This window comes from Choristoneura fumiferana, chromosome 20 (genome assembly GCF_025370935.1).
Source record: "Choristoneura fumiferana chromosome 20, NRCan_CFum_1, whole genome shotgun sequence".
Lineage (NCBI taxonomy): Eukaryota > Metazoa > Arthropoda > Insecta > Lepidoptera > Tortricidae > Choristoneura > Choristoneura fumiferana.
The window spans coordinates 3,868,207-3,891,030 of NC_133491.1; the positions used below are offsets into that span (position 1 = coordinate 3,868,207).

The following is a 22,824-nucleotide window of genomic DNA, read 5'->3' on the forward strand; positions in this document are numbered from 1 at the left end:
TAAGCAGAGTTATCACATGGCATTCATATTGATAAGTAGATTTAATGTTCAGTCGAATTAACTGTTCGTCGAGACACGATAAGCAGAGTTATCACATGGCATTCATATTGTTAAATAGTATTGATTTTTGTTTCGTAATCTGCGTAAATAAAATCGGCCAAACGACAGGTAGGATTATAATCAAAATGTATTTAGGTGCGACGACGAGCGTTAGCGAGGAGGAGTGTTAGGTAGAATTGCGACCAACAATGCACGAGCCGAGCGAGCGAAGCGAGCGTGCCGCGGCAGCGGCCGGCGAAGTGCCAGAACCGAACTGCTATCATCGCGACTTGGTTTGTTTAGACTCCAATATAAAATAAATACAAATGATGGTCAATAATACGTTTACTACTTGCGTTATACGTTTAAAATTTGTGAGGGTACATAAGAAAATCATAAAGAATGCGCGGTCAGCACGGCCGGCGTGTAAAAATGCTAATGAGGCCGTAATCCACACATATTCGCGGTATTGAATGCCATTCCATATGCGAAACGAAAAGATGCGAAAAGTTGATAATGCGCACTGAATAATAGTTCAACCGTTACAAAAGCGAAAGGTTGTTCGACCAAACGTGCAAAATGTGTAGTGATTAATAGGCCAAACGAATTTCTGTTAATAGTTGTTCGGCTTACTGACTCATATGCGAAGTAAATAGTCTGCTAAAGGTTGCGTTACGAAACGTTACTCGGCGAAACAATACATCTGCGTACAAATCCATCGGCGTACCGTTACTCGACGAAACGTTGTCTGCCAATCAATAATCTGCCTAAAAATAGTCGGCGAATCATTAGGTAACCCATCCCAACACAGCAAAATTTCATATAAATTAAGTAAAGTAAGTAGGTAGGTAGGGTAAAGTAACCGACATCATCAAATCATTTCATTTCATTAACCGACTTCAAAAAAGGAGGAGGTTCTATGTTCCAATGTTTGTATTTTTTTTTCATCATCATCCCAGCCTATATACGTCCCACTGCTGGGCAGAGGCCTCCTCTCAGAGCAAGAGGGCTTGGGCCATAGTTCCCACGCGGGCCCAGTGCGGATTGGGAACTTCACACGCACCATTGAATTGCTTCGCAGGTTTGTGCAGGTTTCCTTACGATGTTTTCCTTCACCGCAAAGCTCGTGGTAAATTTCAAATGTAATTCCGGATTCTTTTTTCATTTCATCATAATTATTTGCATTTGCAAGCTGAAATGGCAGTGGACTAGTCACATACCTAAGCCTTAAAACTGATGTCCTTTGGGGTAGACTGAGTCAAGACCGCGGGACAACAAACGTAGTGTAGGTGTCCTAAAGCTACTCGTATATTATCAGTGGTGCAATGATACTCGTAGATATGGGTATGGAAACGGGCAGAGATTGGATGAGGAGAGCTGAAGATTGAGCTCAGCGGTGTACCATGGGAGAGGCCATATCTAGCAGTGGACTGATCTAGGATAAAGTGATGATGATGATAAAGTAAGTATATGTAGTAGGTTACAGTTCGTATAAAATTAACAAAAGTTTATGAGATAAATGCTACTGGTCACTAGACTTTGACTGTTGAGAGGTTCCGGGTTCGAATCCCTGTAGGGACAGACATTTGTCTGATGAATATAAATGTATATAATCGAGTCATGGATGTCATATGTATTTAATTTAAGTATGAAACATGTCGAGCTAAACTCGATTTAAGACGTGAGTTATCTGGGTCATTATATTTAATATAAGTATGTATTGTATAAAAACGATTGTATTCACTTGTATAGTTGAAACATTTTGAACTGAGCTCATCCACTACGATGCCACTGATCACTAGTTGGAAAAGAGGACTCAAGATCCTGGAAGAAATAAAACAAATGTTCATAGGACAATATCTTGTAAGTCTAAGAGAGAGATTCCGGTCTGAGCCCAAGCAACCCAGAGTAATATCACACAAAGCACCAGAAATCGGGGATCTAGTACAAATCAAAGCCGAAAGTAAAACAGAATTAACTGGAAAGTTGGCAAAATTGTGGATATGAGGGAAAGTACTGACCGCAAATGCAGAGTAGCGGAGGTCAAAGTGGACGGCTCCATTTTGACACGTTCCATAGGACATCTGTATCCGCTAGAGGTCGAAAGCGATCCCATACCTGATGATGATACTTCAGAAAGGGTAAGGAATAAGGACCAGGAAACAGCCTTCAACGAGTCAGCACATGATTCGGTGACATCATCACGACCAACGCCTCAAGAATCAGAAACTGTGGACCCTGTGGAACTAGCAGATCCAGAGGTTGAAGAAAGTGCATCGGCGATGGATGACGGAACCCCCATGGAAATGGCAGGTTCTTTGGATATCCATGGACAAGACTTTGTTGCAGGTAAAGAAAGACGTGCCGCGGCTGTAAGAGCCAGAGAGAAAATTCTGGAGTGGACACGGCACCTGCTAACCATACTAGAGTGAAAGTCCTTTGCCCTTGGGAGTGTCGCGCACAACGCGATTTGCCATATATAACTCGGTAAGTGTCACAGCCCTAGTATGTGTAATACATTTTTAATGTGATCACATTGCTTTCCTTATTGGTCTAATATTGTGTGTTGGCACTACCGTATAGTGTAATGGCGATACAATGAACAAACGAGGGAAAAGAACTAAGCTGGTGCCCTAGTATAGAGAGAGGTCAGTTCCTTCCTGAAACTCGGCTGTAACCTCAGGTGAGTGTTTTGCTATGTAATATTAATTGCCATGATCATGGAGTGTGTAAGGATGTCCGCTATTTAATACAGGGTAGATTCCGTACATGGGTCCAGTAAGCGCTAGAGTACATTGTACACTTGGTAATGTCATAGACAGCGAAGCGCATAAACTAGACATGGAGCAAGTATCTTTTGCCCAGCATTAACGGTCGTAATGATGATGGAGCAACCGAGGTCAGGACTATGGGGATGGTGGAGGTCCTCGTGGGGGCTGCCCCCACGTCTGGCGGGTGCCAGGCCAGATCACAGGCAAACTGAACCGGCCAGGAGCCTATTGATCGGTCGGGATAGGTTAGAAGATCACTGGTAGGCCCAGGATCTCTCTGTCTAAGCATTGAGGCACCCGGGCATATCGCTGTGCCTAGACCGGAGTAAATCGACCGTAAGCTAAGCATGCTAAGCCTGCTAGGCCTAAGCCTTGCTTGTGATAAGAATGTGGCACAGCCACACCGCGTTGGGATTGGGAATCACTGTTATCACATATCTTGTGAAGCCGAAATAAGAACTCGTCCTTACACACTTCAGCTATATTTGTCGCCTTATTATTGCTGTGTACCATTAGCACCCCAGGTATATATGTATGACATTTATGGAAGCATAGAAGGGGCGACAGCCTATGAGGCCATTTGCTCTTATAACTGATATGATTTTCTTATACTCTTCAGCATTGTTGACATGAATGTGAAGTAGGTATTTGTTGATTAACTTGAATTTGAAGTTTCCATTACTGGTTACGGTTTGAAGTAGCTTCGATAGTTCAGTGACATCCTCTATGCCATTGAGAACGATTGGAGGGGGTTTGCTGCGTTTCGGATGATCGGTATTTGATAATTCATCGGTTGGGTCCAAAGGCAAGGTGTTAAAACGGTTGTTTGTTGTGGTGCTCTGGCCCTTTGGTGGGGAACCACTATACTTTCTATTCTATAGGATGATAGCACCACTTGCCATGGTAGAGGAGCAGGATATTCAGGGTTGTTTTCCAGGAAGGTTATTTCCGGCGAGTATCTAATCTGATTTGATTGCTCTGCATTAACCGTTTGATTGCCTTGTGATGTCCTCCCTATATCAGAGAGGGATGTTGAGCGTTGTCTGTTAAACAAGCCTGGGTGGAATACTTGTTGAGTTAACAATTTGTGTTGTGGTTGAGGGTCTAATGGCGGATTTGACTTCATTTTTGTTCCCACGGTGGAATTGTTGACCCTACTCGTGACATTTTATGCACTTTTTTTTTATTATTATATTTTTATTTTTACTACTAGCAACACTTATTCGTTTAAATTTTGGTGGGTAGATGGAGAAAGTTATCATCAAGTGAGGGTAGGTTGTTATTCCTCCAGTGTGAAGTGTCACTAGCGTATTTGTAGCTGGAAATTACGCCTTCACAGTTTGAGATATTTCAAGATAACATTATCACACGTGAATCAGACGATACTGTTCGCATTAACAACACCAGTTGGCACAAATACACATACAGGCACTGTATTATTTCAAATCTTCAGGAGAGTTGTTGACAGTTGACTTTTTGACAGGTAAGAGTCCAATGATAAAATGATTGTTAAAAACAGTGGTGAGCTCATTGAGATTTGAATATGATCGGGATTGGCATTCAAATGTAAGTAACTACGGAGTAATCGTGAAAAATTGCATTGTTTACACAATTGTTTTTTTCCATTGAATAGTACTTTATTTCAGACAGTGGCATATTTAAATAAATGACGAATAATTTTGGCTCGGCAGTAGGAGAAGGTCGGATCGATAGTGTAGACGGAAAGATAGTGCTAGTGATCTGTCACAGGTAAATCGATGTCAAAATAATAAAAAAAAATTATATATAAATAATATGTATCTCAGCGTTTGTCAATTGTTTCTTTCTTTATTTTTGTACAATACAGTTTACATAACATAACAATCTAATTCTATGTTACAATAGCATAATGTCAACTTTAACAAGATACTTAATTGCTTCGCGCGATTCAGAGTTACTTGTGGAGCAGAGCATTGTTAGGGTTGAGGGGATTTGGTATATGCACCGAGGTTGCAGTCAAGGACTCGTCATTTGAATGAGCGTGTCCAGAATGTTTGCTGTCGATTTGTTTCGTTGTGCCACCTAGAAGTCATATAACGCCACTTCTTAATAGAGCTTCTATGCTGAACATGTCATCGCGGAGACACGTACATCTTGCAGACTTGCAAGATTTCCCCTTTTCATAGCAGATACGGAACCCGACCCCGACATTGTCTGTTAGAATTGGCATTCTAACAGGGTGCCCCCCCCCCCCACAGAGAATTTAGTTCATCATCAGCCGGAAGACGTCCACTGCTGAACAAAGGCCTCCCCCTTAGAACGACAACTCGCCACTTGCATCCACCGGTTTCCCGCAACTCTCACGATGTCGTCAGTCCACCTGCAGGGCTACTACGAAACTTTAAACTCGAAGTTCGCATCGTACCGTCCCTATCGCTCTCCTATTAAATTCGAGTTTCGCAGTAGCCCTGCTGGCCTGCCAACGCTTCGTCTTCCGGTTCGTGGTCGCCACTCGAGGACTTTTCTCCCCCAACGGTTATCTGTTCTTCGAGCGATGTGGCTCGCCCATTGCCACTTCAACTTACATATTTTTCCAGCTATAGAATTTAGTTAAATTTAAAACAATGTGTCGACTGCATTATTTATATATTTTACAGAAATGTTGAAATCTGTGTTGATATTACCGGTTCTCGCGCTGTGCGCTTGCGAAGCCTACAAGATCCTCGTGATATTCCAACTGCCTGGTAAAAGCCACTCTATACTCGGAGATGGCTATGTCAGGCATCTGATTAAGGCTGGCCATGAGGTATGTTTATTTTGTCTTGTCACTAAAGGGCGAGGGTCGGTCAAGGAAGGAACCAATGGGGATCAACAAAAAAGGACTGACCCAAGCACCCCTCAGAGCCTAATAGGAGCTTTCCAGCAAATGGCTGAAGCAAGGGTGACACTCTTTCCCGGCCTGGATAATACCGACCCTGTTTTCCGTGTACCCGCCCATAGAAGCTCCTGTCAGTTTCTATGGGCATGTACACAAAAAACAGGGCCGGTATTTCCATGTCGGTGTTATCGGTGCGGGGAAAGAGTGTCACCCTGAAGCAAGATTCTGTGGGTAAACAAGAAACCCCTCCAACTCTCCTCCCCGTAGTAAGCTCCACGAAGTTAGGGACGTGAAGGCGGGTTTTTTAGCCGGTGAGAGTCCGGTACTGTCTGGCCCTCCGTTCCCAGTCGTCCATAACGGACTTTTCCCGACTGCACATCCCCATCTCCTATAAAGCACCTCATATTAAATGAGAAAAATCAACACAAGTAAACAAAAGCAAGGACTTAGTATCATTGGCCCTTAAGGCTACTCGAATTTTCGCATTTAATTTTCTTATAGTATGCCAGGCCCCACGAGGTTCAATTCCAATTTCTTCGCAATCGAAGTGAAAAGCAGAATGTTGTTCATAAAACTCATTTTATTTACCCTCGATTTAACTGCCGGCTAAAATAGTGCGTTTTATACACTTGTTGTACAATCTCGTATTGTTTCACAGGTGTGGTATATTACTCCGTATCCAAAAAAAGATGTTCCTGCTAATCTGCATCAAATCGATATCAGTGAAGTGTCAGCAAGCCCTCTTGGTATGTCCTACGATCCTAACACTATAATACCCTTTTATTTAATAATGCCAATCGAGACCAGTCACAAGCAACAGACGTTTCAAATGGTTCTCTATCATTTACCCGAATTTCATATGCCTGAATGTTTCGTTTTCTAGAATTTTCATTTGCCATAAAGTACTTTATTTTTGAAATAGTAATTTCTTTAGAGTTGATAATTAAACTAACCAAACCTAACCTACTGCATTCTATATGATGACATTTAAAGAAATCCTGAAAACAGTACGTTTCTATATATTTTATGGCAAACGTTGGTATGGCAAGTGAAATTCGGGCAAGTAAAGGTAAACGGTTTCAAATATAAATTAACCTTACAGAGAGCTTAACTAACATTAACGCAGTATTGGATAAGGAACAAGACTTAACTGACGAGAGTAAGTTCTTTGATCTTTTCTTGAACGTCACGAGAATAACACTGAACAATCAACATGTGAAGAATATGCTTGATGATCCGAACCAGACCTTTGACGTCGTAGTTGCTGAGTGGATGTTTTTGGACATCTTGGCTGGGTAAGCTTGCCATGAACACTACCGTTCGTTGTTAACAACCACCACTAAACGATACCCCTACAGGTGTGGTTGCCATAAAGGATTTGACGATGACACCACTAATGAATAGTGGTGTTGCCAAATAGATAAAAAGAGCCAATCAACCATTGAGAGTTAGGTACTAGCTCGATATATCTAATATTCAAACGATATCCCAACATTATGGTGGTGTCGTCGTTAACAAATGCTATTTGTCAACGACACCATGTACTCGTATCTATACTATATATGTGTATTTATTAACAATGAACTAATAGTACTTATTTAGTATTAGATTTTGTTACTAGTTGCAAATAAGTACTGTTTTCTTTTTCAGCTGTTACAATTAACATATTTAACTTAGGGTAACTACTAGGAATTTTTAATTCCTTGTTTTGGTTGTGATAGCTACATAATTATGTAAAAATGTGTCCTTTAAAAATTGGTAATCATAATGATTTAGCGATTGGCAATTTGGCTCGCTTCAATTTTTAACTTAAGTACATAGATTTACTGAGTAAGTATAGATTTCTGGATTTCAGAAACAATCCAAGCATAAAAATAGTCGATTTCAGATTTTCCGCTGTTTTCGGAGCGCCGTTGATCTGGTCGTCTTCTATTGAACCTCATCCGATCATTCTGGAGCTCATGGGAGAGGAAGTGAATACAGCGTACACACCCGACATTTGCTCTTCGAGCGCCCCACCTTATAGTTTCGTTGACCGAGTTAATTCACTCTTCAAGAATAGCGCTTTGAAACTGTTCAAGTTTTTGTAAGTATATGTTTTGTATCGATGTCGTGAAAGTCATATTAGGATATGCCGCATAGCCGTGCTGTGCTTGGTTTAAGAATAGGACGGACATATTTCTTCCGGTCCACGGACAGGAACGTAGTGTAGGGCGTCCTGAGGCACGGTGGACGGATGACCTTAAGAGGGTCGCTGGCAGCGGATGGATGCGAGGGGCTGAAGACAGAGTGTTGTAGCGCGCCATTCAAGAGGCCTATGTCCAGCAGTGGACTGCTGTAGCCTGATGATGATGATTTCTACCCGTGGGTGTCGTAAAAGGCGACTAAGTGACCTAATGCTAGAGCAGCTCTTTGTACAGCCAACTTTGTAGTTCTGGACTTTGTGGTTCTGGACTCTAGCTCTGCGGTGTGGAAGGTAAGTTCACAAGAAAGTTGTCATGAAGATATGATAACGGTAGAAAGAAAGACTTACCATGATTTCAGTTTCATGTATTAAATAAACACAATTTTTTACAGAAACACAAGCACAAGCAACTGACATATATATGGTAAAAACAAAAGCTATAAAAAATAGACAATAAAAAGTACAAAACATGTAAAAACCCCAAACCATTCTGTCGAGAGTTTAGTAACTTAGTTTTTAACCCTCGACGTAAAAAGCGGGGTGTTATAAGTTAATTCTACCGCTATGTGTGCGTGTCTGTCTGTGACACCATAGCTCTAAAACGGGTGGACTGACCGGTTTTTTTTTGCATTCATTCATTGCATTGCAATGTAAGGTTAGGTTATGAAATTATTGTTTTTAAGGGTGTCAAATGCCATAACTATTTAAGCCGCATTTATAAAAGTTTGCATATGCTAGCTCAAAAAGCTATGCAAGAAAACGCAGTAACCTGATGAAAAACTTCCAGCTACTACACCGAAGTAGAAAAAGGAGTTTATGATACAGTATTTGGTCCCTACGCTGCGAAGAGGGGCCGAGAGCTTCCCTCATACTATGAGATGCGATTCAATGCTTCCCTTGTGTTGGGGAATTCTCATGTGTCTTTGGGGCAAGCGACAACTGTGCCTCAGAGCTACAAGAGCATCGGGGGATATCATATTGATGACGAAGTGGCGCCTTTGCCAAAAGTAAGTACAGACAGTACAGCCCCTTTAAGGGGCTCCTAGACGGGCCATATTTTCACTGCAATTTGTGGCCGGCAATTATTGGTGTCCCTCTCTTACTCACATGTTAGACAGGGACTCCAATAGTTGCCGGCCACATATTGCAGTGAAAATATGGCCCGTCTAGGAGCCCCTTAAAACATTTTGCTACTGTTCTTGCGTTTCTATAAGCCCAGCTTGTGGGTAGGTACACAAAGGTTAAAGTAACACAACACTAATGAAATTGACATGGCGAATTTACTCAAGTATTTTTAGATGTTCAAACGAGCTTGTGATGTGAAGTTCGATCATAATTGTCTTGTCTTCGACGAAAGATTTGGATATGTATTTAAACAAAAGTAGTTGCCCCGCAACGTTCCGACTTATTCGCACGCAGTTCATCGGTTATGTAGAAAGAGAAAACAATACTACCTCTTCTGTACGGCACCGGTCGCTACTCATCTCATTCTTTTTAGAGAATATTTTAACCCTGATAATGTATAGGGTTATTATATTCGGAAAGGTATCGTGAAAAAAAAAACGTGGTTTAAGGAACTTTTAAATAGGTATTTCGTATTTTGCAGGACCTCCAAAAAATAATGGACGGTGCCAAAGATGGCGTCATATTTTTCAGTATGGGGTCGACATTAAAGAGCGAGCAGTTTCCTAATATACTAAAACGAAATCTCTTGCAAATGTTTGGCGGGCTAAAACAGACAGTCATATGGAAATTTGAAGAAGTCATTAAAGACTTACCTAAGAATGTTCACGTACTGCAATGGGCTCCACAGCAGAGCATCTTAGGTAAGTAATCGACAGATCTTCGAACGATCAAGTGCGCGACTGATTTGCGTGAGTAACAATAACATTTAAACAATTTAAAAATGGTCGAATCGGACTGAAACAAACTTAACGCTGCAGTTTAAAAAATCCTATTCCCCATCCATTGATTGATGGTATTGATACACATATACCGCTAAAACTGCAAATGACAGTTTCCAATCGTAAATTAAATTCATAAGTCCAGCAAGACTACAAGGCCGCAAGTGTTGCAATGATTTCATCTTAAAGAAAGACTAACACAACTATATTTATTTTAGCACATCCAAACCTGATTCTATTCATCACGCACGGCGGTCTCTTATCGACCACCGAAGCCACCCACTTCAGCGTCCCAATCATCGGTATACCTGTCTTCGGTGACCAGTATGCCAACGTCGCACGGGCAGTCAAAAAAGGATTTGCCAAGAAAGTTGATTTGTCGTACAAAGTAGCAGAAGATTTAGCAGTGGCCATTGATGAGATTCTGACGGATCCCAAGTAAGTAAGCGTCATAACGGATCTGAGGACTTACTCACGAACTATTTTTTTCTAAAATTACCTAGACGTTTCGACCACGGCCACGTTCGTTTAGGCGACTTGAGTTTTTTGAACTACCCGCACATGATTTTCTTGTATAAATCACTTCGACATACAACACTCACAATTGTGAACGATATGTTCCTAAGGGAACATACTAAGGTAATAACATTAACTACCTACTAATTCAGTAGTAACTAGGAGGAGTTTTGACACTTTTATGTCTAAGTTTAAGCGTTATCATCATTCATTCATCATCATTTTAGACGACCAGATGGCCTAGTGGTTAGAGAACCTGACTACGAGGCTTGAGGTCCCGGGTTCGATTTCCGTGTCGGGGCAGATATTTGTATGAAAAATACGAATGTTTGTTCTCGGGTCTTGGGTGTTTACTATGTATTTAAGTATGTATGTATCTATATAATTACATTTATCCGTTGCTTAGTACCCATAACACAAGCTTTGCTAAGCTTACTTTGGGACTAGGTCAATTGGTGTGAATTGTCCCGTGATATTTCTTTATTATCATGCCTGGTGTAAAGGAAGCAGATCTTACAGTTACTAACTATTACCACACCCAGGACTTATCACGCTAACAACGAGTAATAATTACCTTGTTCCTTGACGTTTCAGCCACATTGCAGTGGCAGTGGTCACGAGTAAACTAAAGTGTAGGGCAGGGGTAGCCAACTGATCGATCGCGATCGACCTTTCGATCTTGGCAAGGCAAAAGTTATAAATACTGAACTATGCTTTTTCATTTAAGATTTCAAGAAGTTCGTAATTGGTAGATCGCACAGGGTTTCGTCAGTAAAAAGTAGATCTTGGGTCTTATCAAGTTGGCCACCCCTGGTGTAGGGTATCACATTTGCTTAACAGGAGCTTACTCGTGACCACGGCTAATGGAATGTGGCTGGAACGTCGAGGTAATTATTACTCGTGGTTAGCGTGATAAATCCTCAGTACGGAATAGTTTGTGTGAAAACTATGAAAGTTTAAAATCTTATAGTTAATGATGCGGATGCTTGTCTGCAGATACAAAAGCAAGGCTAAAGAGCTGTCGTTCATTTACCATCACCGGCCAGTGTCTCCGGGCAAGGAGTTGGTGCACTGGATAGAGCACGTGGTTGAAACTCGAGGAGCGTTGCATCTACGGACTCCTGCGTTCCACCACGCCTGGTACCAGAAGATGTATCTCGACTTAGCAGCATTAGTTCTATTGTGTTTTGTAACTGTTTGTTTCATTTTAAGAATCATTTTTAAAAGTAAATCTGATCTGAATAAAAAGAACAACTAAAGAGTTAGTGTATTTTGAAATGCGTTTCTATTACGATTGCTATAAGGATTATAAGTACTTTATTTATAAACGAAATTGTCTTAATGGTATATTTTATTTCCAATTAAACTTTCAAAGACTGTCTACTTTGATACTCCACAACTATTATGATGATGATGATGTTAATGACCTCGTTTCTGCATAACTTTCTCTTGTAGGATCTTTCTCCATTTGGTCTTTTACTTATATGAACCTGGGTGCAATGATACTGCAAAAGGATGCCACTGTGATTACTTTTACTATTATCTATTCTGTTCTATGACTACAATGTGATGATGGTGATGATGATGATGATATCAATCAGTCAATCATTTATTGTCAAATAATGAACCAAACGAAGAGCCTGGCACAAAGACACTAGCAAAGAGATACGATCACTCTTTGTTGCAGCTTTCTTGTGATATACTTACTATTTTAAGCTATTATTGTATACGTCGAACCTTTAGATTCTTGACCCAAAATGAATAGATCCCATAGTACTTGTACTATTATCTATTCTGTGCCCATAGTGGTACTTTTGTAGCAAGTGCCATAGTTTATGTCTCTCGGATCCTTTTGGAGCAATGCGATGTCACCACACCATGCGTTTAAGTTTCTACGTATACTAAAATATTACGGTACTCTTGAGCAGTCCAAGTTTTTTAAAGACAAGAAAATATATAAAGTCGATGCTCAACAGCAGGCAGCAGGTGCAGCTCTGGTTTCAGGGCTACGGCACATGCTGAGCTGAGTCCTTTTGGCATCACACTACAGCACAATATCTCTTATTTTCCTCTCTTCTCCTATTTATGTTTTTACTGTGTTTTTGTTGTGATGTAGTGTGTTTTTCTTGTCAATAAATGTTGTGAGATTGAGTTTGTTTGTTTCAACAAGAAGTGTTGAATACGCTATTTTCCTCTTAGGAACCTAATCAACAAGGAATAACAAACTCGATGTACTTCTAACCTTTTTCGTAAGTAACTGGTTAGCGGTTCCGGGAACAAAAGAAGGTTAATAGTATTGTATCTAGACACGCGGTAGCGTGCCAAGCCAAGTTCAAGCTAACAGAACTGGCGAGTGGTACCCGTGTGTAATTTTACCCGAACCATTTGAAGCTACTTTTGACCGACTAACTAGCCAAGTCAGACCTTACCTTATATATTATCCTAAGTTATAAGAAGAAATGATATTTTAAGTTGATATAAAATATTTTATATTGTTATAAATAAATTTAAAAGCCGTGGTGGCCTAGTGGTTTGACCTATCGCCTCTCAAGCAGAGGGTCGTGGGTTCAAACCCCGGCTCGCACCTCTGAGTTTTTCGAAATTCATGTGCGGAATTACATTTGAAGTTTACCACGAGCTTTGCGGTGAAGGAAAACATCGTGAGGAAACCTGCACAAACCTGCGAAGCAATTCAATGGTGCGTGTGAAGTTCCCAATCCGCACTGGGCCCGCGTGGGAATTATGGCCCGAGCCTTCTTGTTCTGAGAGGAGGCCTGTGCCCAGCAGTGGGACATATAATAGGCTGAGATGATGAAATAAATTTAAGGACTGACCATTAAACATGGCACCTTGGCACTTGGCATCCATTTAGATCTCACTTCTTTTGTCGTTAAAGTCAACAATCAAGGCATATATCATACTATTGAACTTTGCTCTCATTTCACATTTATGTTTTGATGGGTAGATACAATGCCATTGTCAATAGGAGTAGGTACATGAGCTCAGTTCAAAATGTTTAAACTATAACTATCTAATAAAATAATACTACCATAAGGTCGGGGTACTTTGATTCAATAGAGGGCTTAGTAAAAACCTAAATTACCTACTCGTAGTGACTCCAAATCGATAACTTTACGGCCTCAGAAGTAAAAACTTGTTTCTTGTCCTTGTGATTATAAACTGATAGCTGATAAGTCACGCGGTCGGATCTCGTACTAATAGTTATTAGTCTGATTAGAGTTATCAACAAATTGTATTTCAGACAGTGGCATATTTAAATAAATGACGAATAATTTTGGCCCGTCAGTAGGAGAAGGTCGGATCCATAGTGTAGACGGAAGGATAGTGTTAGTGATCTGTCACAGGTAAATCGATGTCAAAGTAAAAAAAAAAATTATAAATAAATAATATGTATCTCAGCGTTTGTCAATTGTTCGTTTCTTTATTTTTGTACAATACAGTTTACATAACATAACAGTCTAATTCTAAGTTACAATAGCATAATGTCAACTTTAACAAGATACTTAATTGCTTCGCGCGATTCAATGTTACTTGTGGAGCAGAGCATTGTTAGGGTTGAGGGCATTTGGTATACGCACCGAGGTTGCAGTCAAGGACTCGTCGTTTGATTGAGCGTGTCCAGAATGCTTGCTGTCGATTTTGTTTCGTTGTGTCGCCAAGAAGTCATATAATATAACGCCACTTCTTAATAGAGCTTCTATGCTGAACATGTCATCGCGGAGACACGTACATACGGCAGCAGATACGAAACCCGACCCCGCAATTGTCTGTTAGAATTGGCATTCTGACAGGGTGCCCCCCCCACAGAGAATTTAGTTCATCATCAGCCGGAAGACGTCCACTGCTGAACAAAGGCCTCCCCCTTAGAACGACACAATGAACGACAACTCGTCACTTGCATCCACCGGTTTCCCGCAACTCTCACGATGTCGTCAGTCCACCTGCAGGGCTACTACGAAACTCTAAACTCGAAGTTCGCATCGTACCGTCCCTATCGCTCTCGTATTAAATAGTATAAGTGTCAGAGGGACCGCACGACACGAAATTCGAGTTTCGCAGTAGCCCTGCTGGCCTGCCAACGCTTCGTCTTCCGGTTCGTGGTCGCCACTCGAGGACTTTTCTCCCCCAACGGTTATCTGTTCTTCGAGCGATGTGGCCCGCCCATTGCCACTTCAACTTACATATTTTTCCAGCTATAGAATTTAGTTAAATTTAAAACAATGTGTCGACTGCATTATTTATATATTTTACAGAAATGTTGAAATCTGTGTTGATATTACCGGTTCTCGCGCTGTGCGCTTGCGAAGCCTACAAGATCCTCGTGATATTCCAACTGCCTGGTAAAAGCCACTCTATACTCGGAGATGGCTATGTCAGGCATCTGATTAAGGCTGGCCATGAGGTATGTTTATTTAATCTTGTCACTAAAGGGCGAGGGTTGGTCAAGGAAGGAACCAATGGGGATCAACAAAAAAGGACTGACCCAAGCACCCCTCAGAGCCTAATAGGAGAATGCATGTTTCTCTCCCGGCTTTCCAGCAAATGGCTGAAGCAAGGGTGACACTCTTTCCCGGCCTGGATAATACGGACATGGAAATACCGACCCTGTTTTCCGTGTACCCGCCCATAGAAGCTCCTGTCAGTTTCTATGGGCATGTACACAAAAAACAGGGCCGGTATTTCCATGTCGGTGTTATCGGGGCCGGGAAAGAGTGTCACCCTGAAGCAAGATTCTGTGGGTAAACAAGAAACCCCTCCAACTCTCCTCCCCGTAGTAAGCTCCACGAAGTAACTTCTTGAAGGCGGGTTTTTTAGCCGGTGAGAGTCCGGTACTGTCTGGCCATAACGGATTATTCCTGACTGCACGTCCCATCTCCTTTAAAGCACCTCATATAAAATGAGAAAAACTAAACACAAGTAAACAAAAGCAAGGACTTAGTATCATTGGCCCTTAAGGCTACTCAAATTTTCGCATTTAATTTTTTTATAGTATGCCAGGCTCCACGAGGTTCAATTTCAATTTCTTCGGAATTGAAGTGAAAAGCAGAATGTTGTTCATAAAACTCATTTTATTTACCCTCGATTTAACTGCCGGCTAAAATAGTGCGTTTTATAAACTTGTTGTACAATCTCGTATTGTTTCACAGGTGTGGTATATTACTCCGTATCCAAAAAAAGATGTTCCTGCTAATCTGCATCAAATCGATATCAGTGAAGTGTCAGCAAGCCCTCTTGGTATGTCCTACGATCCTAACACTATAATACCCTTTTATTTAATAATGCCAATCGAGACCAGTCATAAGCAACAGACGTTTCAAATGGTTCTCTATCGTTTGCCCGAATTTCATATGCCCGAATGTTTCGTTTTCTAGAATTCTCATTTGCCATAAAGTACTTTATTTCTGAAATAGTAGTTTCTTTAGAGTTGATATTAAACTAACCAAACCTAACCTACTGCATTCTATATGATGACATTTAAAAAATCCTGAAAACAGTTCGTTTCTATATATTTTATGGTAAACGTTGGTATGTCAAGTGAAATTCGGGCAAATGAAATTCGGGCAAGTAAAGGTAAACAGTTTTAAATATAAATTAACCTTACAGAGAGCTTGACTAACATTAACGCAGTATTGGATAAGGAACAAGACTTAACTGACGAGAGTAAGTTCTTTGATCTTTTCTTGAACATCACGAGAATAACACTGAACAATCAACATGTGAAGAATATGCTTGATGATCCGAACCAGACCTTTGACGTCGTAGTTGTTGAGTGGATGCTCTTGGACATCTTCGCTGGGTAAGCTTTCCATGAACACTACCGTTCGTTGTTAAGACAAGTCTTCGTTCCATTCTCCATACAAACAAACGTAGTTCCGGTCTCATTTGAAAACTAGGTAACAGAAATAGATGAAATTTTGTAAGTATGGACTAGACGTAATTATCTATACCTGTGGTTTTTCAGATTTTCATATAAAGTGTAATATCAGAATTACAGGAGCTCAAAAGTCGACAAAAAAAGATGTCAACTTTGCACGAGAATTACAGACTAATAAAGCATTTTTACAAAAATCGAAAAAACCACAGGCATAGTTAATATAATGAATATCTTGATTGAAGAATATCATTGATTTCTGACCTTTATTTTTAGTATAATACGAGGACAACGAAACCCAAAACTCAACCGCCCAAATCTTGCAAAGCCTACAGCTATCTCGATATAAAATTACGAACGTCGTTTCGGAAGGCGTGGGGGACGGCTGCGAGCGCTTATGTCACGAGTAATAAAGACAGCAATATCCCAAACGAATACCTAACGCGGCCGCGCGGCCGGCAGGGAAACTTCACTTAACGACACCACTAAACGATACCCCTAGAGGTGTGGTTGTCATAAAGGATTTGACGATGACACCACTAATGAATAGTGATGTTGCCAAATAGATAAAAAGAGCCAATGCAATATGTCTATCAACCATTGAGAGTTACTAGCTCGATATATCAAAGATTCTTAAACGATATGTTATCCCAACATTATGGTGGTGTCGTCGTTAACAAATGCTATTTGTCAACGACTATGTACTCGTATCTATGTGTATTTATTAATAATGAACTAATAGTACTTATTTAGTATTAGATTTTGTTACTAGTTGCAAATAAGTACTGTTTTCTTTTTCAGCTGTTACAATTAAAAATTGGTTAATCATAATGATGTTAGCGAGTGGCAATTTGGCTCGCTTCAGTTTTTAACTTAAGTACATAGATTTACTGAGTAGGTATAGATTTCAGGATGTCAGAATCAATCCAAGCATAAAAATAGTCGTTTTCAGATTTTCTGCTGTTTTCGGAGCGCCGTTGATCTGGTCGTCTTCTGTTGAACCTCATCCGGCCATCCTGGAGCTAATGGGAGAGGAAGTGAATACAGCGTACACACCCGACATTCGCTCTTCGAGCGCCCCACCCTATAGTTTCGTTGACCGAGTTCATTCACTCTTCATGAATAGCGCTTTGAAACTGTTCAAGTTTTTGTAAGTATATTTTTTGTATCGATGTGGTGAAAGTCATATTAGGATATGCCGCATAGCCGTGCTGTGCTTGGTTTAAGAATAGGACGGACATATTTCTTCCGGTCCACGGACGGGAACGTTGTGTAGGGCGTCCTGAGGCACGGTGGACGGATGACCTTAAGAGGATCGCTGGCAGCGGATGGATGCGAGGGGCTGAAGACAGAGTGTTGTAGCGCGCCATTCAAGAGGCCTATGTCCAGCAGTGGACTGCTGTAAGCTGATGATGATGATTTCTACCCGTGGGTGTCGTAAAAGGCGACTGAGTGACCTAATGCTAGAGCAGTCTTTGTACAGCCAACTTTGTAGTTCTGGACTTTGTGGTTCTGGACTCTAGCTCTGCGGTGTGGAAGGTAAGGGGTAGGTAAGCAAGCATCACACTATTTTCACAAGAAAGTTGTCATGAAGATATGAAAACGGTAGAAAGAGAGACATATCAAGATTTTAGTTTTATATATTTAATAAACACAACTTTTTACAGGAACATTATTAACATTAGACACAAACACAAGCAACTGACATAGTAAAAAACAAAAGCTATAAAAAATAGAAAATAACAAGTACAAAGCATGTAAAAAACCCAAACCATTCTGTCAAGAGTTTAGCGACTTAGTTTTTAACCCCCGACGCAAAAGGAGGGGTGTTATAAGTTAATTTGACCGCTATGTGTGTGTGTCTGTCTGTGGCACCGTAGCCCTTAAACGGGTGGACCGATTTGAATGCGGTTTTATTTTGTTAGAATTCAGATTTATTTAGCGATGGTTCTTAGATATGCTTCATCAAAATCGGTTCAGCCGTTTTTGAGATATTGAAATTTGAAGTGACAAAGTCGGGGGTTTCCAAATTTTTGTTGGTAAGGTTAGGTTATGAACTTATTGGTTTTAAGGGTGTCAAATGCCATAACTATTTAAGCCACATTTATAAAAGTTCGCATAAATGCTAGCTCAAAAAGATATGCAAGAATACGCAGTAACCTGATGAAAAACTTCCAGCTACTACACCGAAGCAGAAAAAGGAGTTTATGATACAGTATTTGGTCCCTACGCTGCGAAGAGGGGCCGAGAGCTTCCCTCATACTATGAGATGCGATTCAATGCTTCCCTTGTGTTGGGGAATTCCCACGTGTCTTTGGGGCAAGCGACAACTGTGCCTCAGAGCTACAAGAGCATCGGAGGGTATCATATTGATGACGAAGTGGCGCCTTTGCCAAAAGTAAGTACAGACAGTACAGCCCCTTTAAGGGCCCCTTCTCCCCTCCCTCTCTTACTCACATGTTAGACAGGGACACCAATAGTTGCCGGCCACATATTGCAGTGAAAATATGGCCCGTCTAGAAGCCCCTTAAAACATTTTGCTACTGTTCTTGCGTTTCTATAAGCCCAGCTTGTGGGTAGGTTAACACAAAGGTTAAAGTAACACGACACTAATGAAATTGACATGGCGAATTTTCTAAATTATTTTTCTATGTTCATACGAGCTTACCTGAAGTGAAGTTCGATCATAATTGTCTTGTCTTCGACGAAAGATTTAGACGCAACGTTCGGACTTATTCGCACGCAGTTCATCGGTAACGTAGAAAGAGATAACAATACTACCTCTCCTCTGTACGGCACCGGTCGCTACTCATCTCATTCTTTTTAGAGAATATTTTAACACTGATAATGTATAGAATTATTGTATTCGGAAAGGTATGGTGAAAAAAAAACGTGGTTTGAGGCACTTTTAAATAGGTATTTCGTATTTTACAGGACCTCCAAAAAATTATGGACAGTGCCAAAGACGGCGTCATATTTTTCAGTATGGGCTCGACATTAAAGAGCGAGCAGTTTCCTAATATATTAAAACAAAATCTCTTGCAAATGTTTGGCGGGCTAAAACAGACAGTCATATGGAAATTTGAAGAAGTCATTAAAGACTTACCTAAGAACGTTCACGTACTGCAATGGGCTCCACAGCAGAGCATCTTAGGTAAGTAATCGACAGATCTTCGAACGATCAAGTGCGCGACTGATTTGCGTGAGTAACAATAACATTTAAACAATTTAAAAATGGTCGAATCGGACTGAAACAAACTTAACACTGCAGTTTAAAAAATCCTATTCCCCATCCATTGATTGATAGTATTGATACACATATACCGCTAAAACTGCAAATGACAGTTTCCAATCATAAATTAAATTCATAAGTCCGGCAAGACTACAAGGCAGCAAGTGTTGCAAGTTGCAATGATTTCATCTTAAAGAAAGACTAACACAACTATATTTATTTTAGCACATCCAAACCTGATTCTTTTCATCACGCACGGCGGTCTCTTATCGACCACCGAAGCCACCCACTTCAGCGTCCCAATCATCGGTATACCTGTCTTCGGTGACCAGTATGCCAACGTCGCGCGGGCAGTCAAAAAAGGATTTGCCAAGAAAGTTGATTTGTCGTACAATGTAGCCGAAGATTTAGCAGTGGCCATTGATGAGATTCTGACGGATCCCAAGTAAGTAAGCGTCTTTACGGATCTGGGGACTTACTCACGAACTATTTTTTTCTAAAATTACCTAGACGTTTCGACCACGGCCACGTTCGTTTAGGCGACGTGAGTTTTTTGAACTATCCGCACATAATTTTCTTGTATAAATCACTTCGACATACAACACTCACAATTGTGAACGATATGTTCCCTTAGTAATAACATTAACTACCTACTAATTCAGTAGTAACTAGGAGGAGTTTTGACACTTTTATGTCTAAGTTTAAGCGTTATCATCATTCATTCATCATCATTTTAGACGACCAGATGGCCTAGTGGTTAGAGAACCTGACTACGAGGCTTGAGGTCCCGGATTCGATTCCCGTGTCGGGGCAGATATTTGTATGAAAAATACGAATGTTAGTTCTCGGGTCTTGGGTGTTTACTATGTATTTAAGTATGTATCTATCTATATAATTACATTTATCCGTTGCTTAGTACCCATAACACAAGCTTTGCTAAGCTTACTTTGGGACTAGGTCAATTGGTGTGAATTGTCCCGTGATATTTATTTATTATCATGCCTGGTGTAAAGGAAGCAGATCTTACAGTTACTAACTATTACCACACCCAGGACTTATCACGCTAACAACGAGTAATAATTACCTTGTTCCTTGACGTTTCAGCCACATTGCAGTGGCAGTGGTCACGAGTAAACTAAAGTGTAGGGCAGGGGTAGCCAACTGATCGATCGCGATCGACCTCTCGATCTTGGCAAGGCAAAAGTTATAAATACTGAACTATGCTTTTTCATTTAAGATTTCAAGAAGTTCGTAATTGGTAGATCGCACAGGGTTTCGTCAGTAAAAAGTAGATCTTGGGTCTTATCAAGTTGGCCACCCCTGGTGTAGGGTATCACATTTGCTTAGCAGGAGCTTACTCGTGACCACGGCTAATGGAATGTGGCTGGAACGTCGAGGTAATTATTACTCGTGGTTAGCGTGATAAATCCTCAGTACGGAATAGTTTTGAGTGAAAATTATGAAAGTTTAAAATCTTATAGTTAATGTTGCGGATGCTTGTCTGCAGATACAAAAGCAAGGCTAAAGAGCTGTCGTTCATTTACCATCACCGGCCAGTGTCTCCGGGCAAGGAGTTGGTGCACTGGATAGAGCACGTGGTTGAAACTCGAGGAGCGTTGCATCTACGGACTCCTGCATTCCACCACGCCTGGTACCAGAAGATGTATCTCGACTTAGCAGCATTAGTTCTATTGTGTTTTGTAACTGTTTGTTTCATTTTAAGAATCATTTTTAAAAGTAAATCTGATCTGAATAAAAAGAACAACTAAAGAGTTAGTGTATTTTGAAATGCGTTTCTATTACGATTGCTATAAGGATTATACTTTATTTATAAACGAAATTGTCTTAATGGTATATTTTATTTCCAATTAAACTTTCAAAGACTGTCTACTTTGATACTCCACAACTATTATGATGATGATGATGTTAATGACCTCGTTTCTGCATAACTTTCTCTTGTAGGATCTTTCTCCATTTGGTCTTTTACTTATATGAACCTGGGTGCAATGATACTGCAAAAGGATGCCACTGTGACTACTTTTACTATTATCTATTCTGTACTATGACTACATGATGATGATGATGATGATGATGATGATGATGATGATATCAATCAATCAATCAATCATTTATTGTCAAATAATGAACCAAACGAAGAGCCTGGCACAAAGACACTAGCAAAGAGATACGATCACTCTTTGTTGCAGCTTTCTTGTGATATACTTACTATTTTAAGCTATTATTGTATACGTCGAACCTTTAGATTCTTGACCCAAAATGAATAGATCCCATAGTACTTGTACTATTATCTATTCTGTGCCCATAGTGGTACTTTTGTAGCAAGTGCCATAGTGAATGTCTCTCGGATCTTTTTGGAGCAATGCGATGTCACCACACCACGCTTTTAAGTTTCTACGTAGGTATACTAAAATAGTTACTAAAATATTACGGTACTCTTGAGAAGTCCAAGTTTTTTAAAAGTACTATTTTGGGTCTTATCTTATTCAACACTAGCAGGGTATTATTTGCATACAAATTGAGATTTTAACGCGAACGCGATCGAGACGTATATTGTAACCGAAAACTTAGGTACACTAAGTTTTTGTTTGATCGACATAAGAGAAAGTTCAATATATATATTTTTTATAATCTAATTGACAGACTGAATTTTAATAATATGAAGTTAAGTATATCATTTAAATGACGTTGTATAAAATAGTTAGGTACATTAATAAAGTTATACGTAGTAATAGGGAGACATTAGATAAGACGAAAAGTTTTGTCAACATGGACAAAAATAGAGATAGAAGAAGTCTTATCGAATCACTATGAGATAATAACGTTACGTGATTAACATAACTACAAAACCAGTTGCTTATTTTTAATCAGTTTCAATTTAACTCTTAAAGAAACAAGTGCCACCTGTTGTAAACTAGTCCTTCCTTCTTTCTGTAAAAAAGGTTGCCTGGAAGAGATCGCTCTTAAGCGATAAGGCCGCCTATTGCTTACCTTGTATTTTTTTCTTTGTGTCTGTTTTATGTATCGCTTACTATTTCTGGTGTACAATAAAGAGTCTTTGTATTGTTTTGTGCCTTTAATTCAAACATTGTTTTTTTGCTAGCGTTTTAAATAATATTGTGTTGTTATAAATTTATATTAAAAATAAAAGCAAAAATAGCAGCAGTTATTGGTATCCTATGGATTTATTTATTTATTTATATATTTAATGAGGTATTACATTCTCTCAATTTATTTGACTGTACAATACATAATAATAACTCTTTATTAGACGTCATAATAATAGTACGAACGATTAAGCATTTTTGAATTAAAATGCAACGTATAATTTTTGACCTGCAGGGCTACTACAAAACTCGAAACTCTTAAGTTCGTGTCGTGCGGTCCCTCTGACACTTATACTATTTAA

At 40.1% G+C, this 22,824-nt stretch overlaps 2 protein-coding genes across 2 annotated transcripts; both read left to right on the plus strand.

The window, feature by feature from the left end:
• The first annotated feature begins 4,455 nt into the window (after nucleotides 1-4,455).
• Nucleotides 4,456-12,423, plus strand: LOC141439229 (UDP-glucosyltransferase 2-like). The gene is made up of 9 exons (XM_074103432.1): nucleotides 4,456-4,559; nucleotides 5,447-5,595; nucleotides 6,326-6,413; nucleotides 6,770-6,962; nucleotides 7,556-7,753; nucleotides 8,640-8,859; nucleotides 9,459-9,678; nucleotides 9,975-10,194; nucleotides 11,269-12,423. Exons 2-9 carry the CDS (start codon nucleotides 5,449-5,451, stop codon nucleotides 11,528-11,530), a joined length of 1,548 nt encoding a protein of 515 aa, XP_073959533.1. The 5' UTR covers nucleotides 4,456-4,559; nucleotides 5,447-5,448; the 3' UTR covers nucleotides 11,531-12,423.
• Nucleotides 12,424-13,529: 1,106 nt separating this feature from the next.
• On the plus strand, nucleotides 13,530-21,178 carry LOC141439228 (UDP-glucosyltransferase 2-like). Its single transcript, XM_074103431.1, has 9 exons — nucleotides 13,530-13,637; nucleotides 14,547-14,695; nucleotides 15,441-15,528; nucleotides 15,898-16,090; nucleotides 17,118-17,315; nucleotides 18,344-18,563; nucleotides 19,100-19,319; nucleotides 19,623-19,842; nucleotides 20,905-21,178. The coding sequence occupies exons 2-9, from the start codon at nucleotides 14,549-14,551 to the stop codon at nucleotides 21,164-21,166; spliced, it is 1,548 nt and encodes a 515-aa protein (XP_073959532.1). The 5' UTR covers nucleotides 13,530-13,637; nucleotides 14,547-14,548; the 3' UTR covers nucleotides 21,167-21,178.
• The last annotated feature ends 1,646 nt before the right edge of the window (nucleotides 21,179-22,824 follow it).